Source organism: Leucoraja erinacea, chromosome 18 (genome assembly GCF_028641065.1).
Source record: "Leucoraja erinacea ecotype New England chromosome 18, Leri_hhj_1, whole genome shotgun sequence".
Classification (NCBI taxonomy): domain Eukaryota; kingdom Metazoa; phylum Chordata; class Chondrichthyes; order Rajiformes; family Rajidae; genus Leucoraja; species Leucoraja erinaceus.
In genome coordinates this window covers 32520870-32528050 of record NC_073394.1, presented here as the reverse complement: position 1 = coordinate 32528050, position 7181 = coordinate 32520870, and the positions used below count along the sequence as shown (strand labels likewise).

Sequence of the window (7181 nt, the reverse complement as noted above, 5' to 3'; positions counted from 1 at the left end):
TGTGAAGGGAAATGGGCATATGTCATTTTGGCTCAGGACTATTTTTCAATCTGTGAAAGGGTCCTGACCCAAACATCATCTGTCTATTTCCTTCCACACTCGCTGCCTGATCTGTTGAGTTTCTTCAACACTTTGGTTTTGCTTAAAATTCTAGCACTTGTAGTTCTCCGTGTTGCTATTTATATGTGAAATTGGCTGTTTTGTTGAGGGGTTTTCCACCTCTATTGGCATACCCTGACGTGCCAGAGTAAAATCCCATTAATCTGGCACTCCTGGAACTCAGGTGACATCAGATTTTCCAGACTATCGTATATTATTAATTTAATGTTCAAACATGTTTTTAATTCACATTTGCTAAAGTTGTTACGCAGTAGAACAATAAATGTTTTGGTGAACCGGTTAAGTTTAAAAGGGGCTCAAGAAACAAGGCCTCGATAAGTTTCAAGGAAAAGAAACCCCAGAGAATAGGAAGGCAACAGAGAAAAGGGGAGTGGAAGAGAGCACAGGAATCCTGGTGAGAGGAAGCAGCGTACAGTAATAATGTGATAAAATAGAACTTTATTTATCCCAGGAGGAAAACTGATCTGCCCACAGTCATAAAACACAAAATATATGAAACATGAAATTAAAGTGATGAGTGGAAAGGATTGGGGATGTGCAAAGATTGGGGAGAGGAGTCAGTCGACCCCACGACAGAAGGGGGAGGAGTTGTACAGTTTGATAGCCACAAGGCAGAAGGTTCTCCTGTGGCATTCTGTCCTGCATCTTGGTGGAACCAGTCTGTTGCTGAACGTACTCCTCAGGTTGACCATGGAGGGGGTGAGCTCTATTGTCCAAGATGCTCCACAGATGTAACCAGCTGGAACAGATGTAATGGGCTGGAATGGAGCACAGGACAGGCATGTGATAACAATTGAAGGACTCGGCCACCTTCCCTGCAACTTAAACCTAACTTGTTTTCACTCTCTCCCATTTTTGACTAAGGTTCAGTCTTTGACCTGAAATGTTAACTCTGTTTCTCTTTCCACAGATGCTGCCTGACCCACTGAGGGTCTCTGGCCATTCCTGTTGTTATTTCAGATTTGGAGAATTTGCTTTTTTTTTAATGTTTGCCTCCCCATATACCCCACCGATCCATGTTCCACTAATGACGATGTGACCACCAAACACTGGCCGATGATTCCGTTGCTGCTTCTGATGGTAAATTTGAATGACATTTCCTCAAATGGTTCCCAAAGTAGTGTCACGGGTCATACATGAAGAATGACCTCAAACACAAAGACAAATGGAAACCTCTTTGGAAGAGTTATTGACCTAGTCACTGGTTCATTTTGGATACACACGGAGATTAAAGAGGACCTGCGTTAAACAGTGTCATAGTGTCGTACAGTGTGGAAACAGGCCCTTCGGCCCAATTTGCCCACACCGCCCAACATGTCCGATCTACACAAGTCCCACTTGCCTGCATTTAGCCCATAACCCTCCAAACCTGTCCTATCAATGCGCCTGTCCAATTACTTCTTAAAAATTGCAATAGTCCTTGCCTCAACTACCTCCTCTGGCAGCTGGTTCCATACACCCACCACCCTTTGTGTGAAAAAGTCACCCCAGATTCTTATAAAATCTTTCCCCCTTCACTTTAAACCTATGCCCTCTGGTTCTCGATACCCATACTCTGGGCAAGGCACTCTTTGCGTCTATCCGATCTATTCCTCTCATGATTTTATACAGCGGTTGAAGCAAAATGGAGATACTGTATGTGTTGGATCTTAAAATAATTGGTCGAGATATAATAGGGGCATGGCGTTACCCCTGAATAGTGCCATCCAAAATGCATAACATTTTGAGCAAAACACAAAGTGCATAACATTTTGATGCACTGTATGCATACAATGATAATCTATTGTTTAACCCGGGTGCTTTCCCTTGCACGCACGGTGGGTGGATGATCTGACTCCCCTCTCAATTCAGGAACCAGCTGAACCCGGAAGTTGTGCGAATATTTTGTTTGTAAGCGAGTTACGTTCAACCTTTCCGCTTCCTGGGTTGGCTCCGCTATAGGATCTTTGGGATCTAGGTCAATATTATCTGCGACAAACCGTGAGCGGGGCGAGCAGGCAGGCCGAGCCGTTTTAAGAGCAAGAGGGTTACGGCCAAGTCCTTCCCGTCTCGGCTAAAGTATCAAGTCGACACATTTGTTGTTTAAATACTATCAATCTGACACAATGTTGCAGACATTGTTGCTGCTGTAGATTGAATCTGATACATTGTTGCTGCCTCAGTGTCCACTGATCCGATACCTTGTTGCAGCTCGGCTGGTTCCGCGGGGTGTATGGCGAGCGGCGGCGGCGGCTGCCTGAAGGGCGGCGAAGAGCCCGCTCCTGACGGCCTGTGCGATGTGTGTGAGCCGGACGAGGCGCCATCGGCCCTCAAGGTGTGCGACACCTGCAAGCTCTCCTTCTGTCACACTCACGCCGGGCAGCACGACGAGAAGCCGTGCAATATGCAGCACCGACTCCGGGACTACCTGGCGGCCGGCGAGGGAGAGGGAGAGGGAGAGGGCCGGCAGCAGGAGGAGGAGGTGGAGGATAAAGTCGAGGTGGGGGAGAAGGCCGCAGCCACCGCCAGCCAGGGGCCGGCCGAGGCAGACCAGGAACAAGGGGTGAGGAGGAAATGTGTGGATCACAACCAGGAGATCACCCTCTACTGCAAGGACGACGAGAAGATCATCTGCGTGCTGTGTGCTGTGGGCGACCACAGCAAGCACCAGCTCATCACCCTGGACGAAGCCTACTTGGTCGTGAGAGTAAGTCACCTCTCGGTCCACCGGGGAGGGACGGAAGGAGAAGGACATCTGCACATTTAACACAGTCCAGTTGACATCACCCCTTCACTCCCTATCTCAAACTCTTCTCACTATCACAACAACCTCTCACTATCACAGCCGCCACTCACTATCACAACCTCCTCTCACCCTTCCACACCCACTCCATCAGATTGTTTAACAACAAAATAGTAAAAGCCCAAATGTTCCCATGTGCATCCTCCTTTCCATGAAACCTCTCCACACACACTGACAAACTTCCTTGTTGATTCTATTCAGGACAGAGAAAGTCTGATTTCTGCATATCAGAGCAGTCAAAGGACTCACGGATAATACTGCTTTGTATTGAGGGAAGATCAGCAGTGATCTTGTTGAGAGGTGAGATCCAGCTGGAGGGGCTGAATGGCCCACACCTGCCCTTACTAAGAATGGCACTTACTGTAAAAGCCACAGGGCTGCCAGTGAAGTATAAAACCAGAGGTGAACGTCCCCATTGGCCACCACGATTCACCAAACCCTGAGACTGACACCAAAACGTTGAAAGATGCTTGTTTACAAAAAAAGACTCAAATTGCTGGAGTAACAGCGGGTCAGGCAGCAACTCTGGAGAACGTGGATAGGTGACATTTTGAGTTGGGACCCAGAAGGTTGTTGGAAATCAGTTAGTGTTAAGTGGAATGAGATAGTTCTAATAATATAATAGTAAACTTTATTTCGGACTCCAGGTCCAGACAAGGGATAACATTACATAAAAATACATTGCACATAAAAACATCATTAAGTACATATAAAATCTTAGTATATCACATAAAAACATCATAAATTATCCATTAAAAAAACACAATACATGATTTAAAATCCAGAATAAAAAGGAAAAATCAGTGTCCTACTACGAGACAGCGATGGTTATGATGGATATTAAATGGAATTGTGCAATATAACAAATTGTGTTATGTTGCACCCTAGAAAACTTTCCAACGTGTCCAACAGGAATGTTAAGAAATCCAAATTGGGACATTTTAGAACAGGTAGCCAAAGGCGAGGTACAAATAGGCATTTGAGGAAGTATCACGAAGAACTGGCAAGTTCAACATTCGTAGTGGGTTATATTTGTCATATGTACCAAGATACAGGGAAAAACCTTGTTTAGTACGCTATCCAAGATGATCATAGCATACACAAGTACAACAGGTAGTGCAAAAAAGAGTGTAGAAACTAGCGTTACAGCTCAGCGAAAATAGAGATTAAAAAAATATTAAAGGTGTAATGAGATAGATTGGAAGATCAGAAATGTATACTTAGCACACAAGAGGACTAGTCAAGGGTCTGGTAATAAGCATGGAAGAATGGTTTCTTGAATCTGGTTGTATGTTCTTTCAAGTCTTTGTATCATCTGCCGATAAGAGGTGACGGGGTGATTATGTTAGCTATTTTCATGTGCAAAATGTATAGCGTTTATGGAGGCTGTGGTGGAGGCTGCTTAGCATGATGGACTGGGCAGAATCTTCAACTCTCTGCAGACTATTGCAATCCTGGACAGAGCAGTTGTCATACCAAGCTGTGATGCATCCCGATAAGATGCTTTCTGTGGTGATTCTGTGAACATTTCTAAGATTAATTGTGGATGTGCTTGATTTGTGAGGAAGTGGAGGCATTAGGGTGCCTTGTTGACCATATTGATTTGGGCAGACCAGGACACATTGTTTGTGATTTTACACCTGGGAACTTAACCATCCCCACTTCAGCACCACTGATTCAGACTGAGGCGTGTACTCCACTACACTTCCTGAAGTCGATGGCCAGCTCCTTCATTGTGCTGAAATTAAACGAGAGATTGTTGTCTTGACCCCCATGTTATTATGCTCTTTATCTCCTTCCTGTACTACATCTCGTTGTTGTTTGAGATACTTGCAAGACCGCATCCAGTTTTTAGATCAAAACCCCAATCCTAGACTACTTTAGACTTTAGGTTTGCTGGCTAATTGTCTTGCACAAATTGTAAATGATCCTTCGGGAGTGTAGGATAGTGTTAGTGTGCGGGAATTGCTGGTCGGCACGGACTCGGTAGGCCGAATGGCCTGTTTCCGCATTGAATCTCTAAACTAAACTAAACCTGCAAAGCTGCATGTCTTTTGAATGTTGGAGGAAGCCGGTGCATCCGGAGAAACCCACGTGGTCACAGGGAGAATGTACAAACTCTATACAGCCAGCATCAGTAGTCAGGATCAAATCCAGGTCTCTGGAGCTACAAGGCAGCAACTCTACTTGCGCCACTGTGCCAAAGTAGAAAACTGCAGATGCTGGAAATCCATGTCAAAAACAGATTGCTGGAAGCACTCCGCAGTATCTGTGGGGAGTGAAACAGATTGGGTATATTGGATTATGGAGAAGACAGAGGGATTATCCATGATGGGGGTGCAACTGAGGTTAATGATGTAACGATCACTTTAAATATCTATAATTAAAGATTAAAGAAAAATTATCAAATTGAAGCAGAGAGGTGCAGCCATATTGGTGGATGGAGAAAAAAAGAGGAGTGGTTTATTGTTCAGGACTATAACGTCATGAAATCATAAAATTTGCATCAACGTGAGAATACGGTAGATGTTGGATGTTTTTATTTCTCCCAACATCACTAATCAATGGTAGTTATTTAGAATTATTTTATTGGGTTGCCAACACTATTTTGTTAGCCGAAGGTCACACAAAAAAGCTGGAGAAACTCAGCGGGTACAGCAGCATCTATGGAGCGAAGGAAATAGGCAACGTTTCGGGCCGAAACCCTTCTTCAGACGTTTCGGCCCGAAACGTTGCCTATTTCCTTCGCTCCATAGATGCTGCTGTACCCGCTGAGTTTCTCCAGCTTTTTTGCGTAACCTTCGATTCTCCAGCATCTGCAGTTCCTTCTTAAACACTATTTTGTTAGCCATTTAGCTTAATGTATGTGAATCACAAATGGTGATCACGTGCTAGCAAGACAGACCTCCCTGGTCCTTGTGACTAGTTGAAGAGCTTTGTAATCGCTGTGACAGTCTACCCAGAAAGTGATTTTTTTTACATCGCAAAAACAATCTCTGTTTATGACGAACAGGTTTGTTATCCCTCAAAGACCAAGTGGCTCCTGTTGTGTGGTTGTCAGTGAACACTTGCACTCAGTCTGCCTAGTCCTGCTAGATCTCACCCGGTTGCTATCTATTTTAACTCTTCTTGCCATTCCCATACCGACCTGGGCTGCCCATTGCCAGAGTGAGACAATAGACAATAGATGCAGGAGTAGGCCATTCGAGCCAGCACCGCCATTCAATGTGATCATGGCTGATCATCCCCAATCAGTACTCCGTTCATGCCTTCTCCCTATATCCCCTGACTCCCTATCTTTAAGAGCCCTATCCAGCTCTCTCTTGAAAGTATCCAGAGAACCGACCTCCACCGCCCTCTGAGGCAGAGAATTCCACGGACTCACAACTCACTGTGAGAAAATGTGTTTCCTTGTCTCTGTTCTAAATGGCTTACCCCTTATTCTTAAACTGCGGCCCCGAGTTCTGAACTCCCCCAACATCGGGAACATGTTTCCTGCCTCTAGCGTGTCCAAGCCCTTAACAATCTTATATGTTTCAATAAGATACCCTCTCATCCTTCTAAATTCCAGAGAGTACCAGCCCAGCCGCTCCATTCTCTCAGCATATGACACGTGCAAACCGGAAGTTGAGTAACTAATTTTCTGCTTGGGTAGCTTACAACCTAGTGGTATAAACATTGAACTCTCCAATTTTAGGTAGCTAACCAATTAACCCCCCACCCCCTTCCCTTTCCCCCGCAATTTCATTGTGCCCCAGCTCATATGTGCGCCCAATTCACCCACTACCTCCCCTTTCACCACATCCTTTCCTCTGGCTTCACATTTCATGCATCATCTCTCCTTTTGCTTTTTTGTATCGTCCATGGCCTTTGGTCCATGCCCCCCCCATGCTCACACACACACACACATACACGCGCACACACACACACCTCTCTTTCCCCCCCCCCCCCCCCCCCCCCCCCCCCCCACCTCGCTTCCAGCTTACTTTCCCCTACTACAATCCGTCTGAAGAAGGGTTCCAACAGAAAATGTCACCAAAACGTGTCTTCCAGAGATGCTGCCCGACCCACTGAGTTTCTCCAGCACATGTCTTTGTCTACTGGTATTTTATTGTTCCCTTAATCCCAAAGTGGAATAGCCTGGGGGTGTTCATGCAAATGGTTTTCAATCAAATCATTTTTTTTTCCTGAAATTTCCATAAACATTGGCTTCTCACCATGAACGTCACCAGCAGCCCCAGAGGCAATAGCCGCGTCCAGCCTTTCTCTGTTTCCTTGC

At 45.4% G+C, this 7181-nt stretch overlaps 1 protein-coding gene across 1 annotated transcript in view; it reads left to right on the top strand.

The window, feature by feature from the left end:
* Nucleotides 1-1936: 1936 nt before the first annotated feature.
* trim44 (tripartite motif containing 44) overlaps nt 1937-7181 on the top strand; it is a 62354-nt gene continuing 57109 nt past the window's right edge. Inside the window, exon 1 of the mRNA XM_055649750.1 lies at nt 1937-2806. Within this exon, the coding sequence (XP_055505725.1) occupies nt 2333-2806 (474 nt within the window). The 5' untranslated portion in view covers nt 1937-2332. The remainder of the gene's footprint in view (nt 2807-7181) is intronic.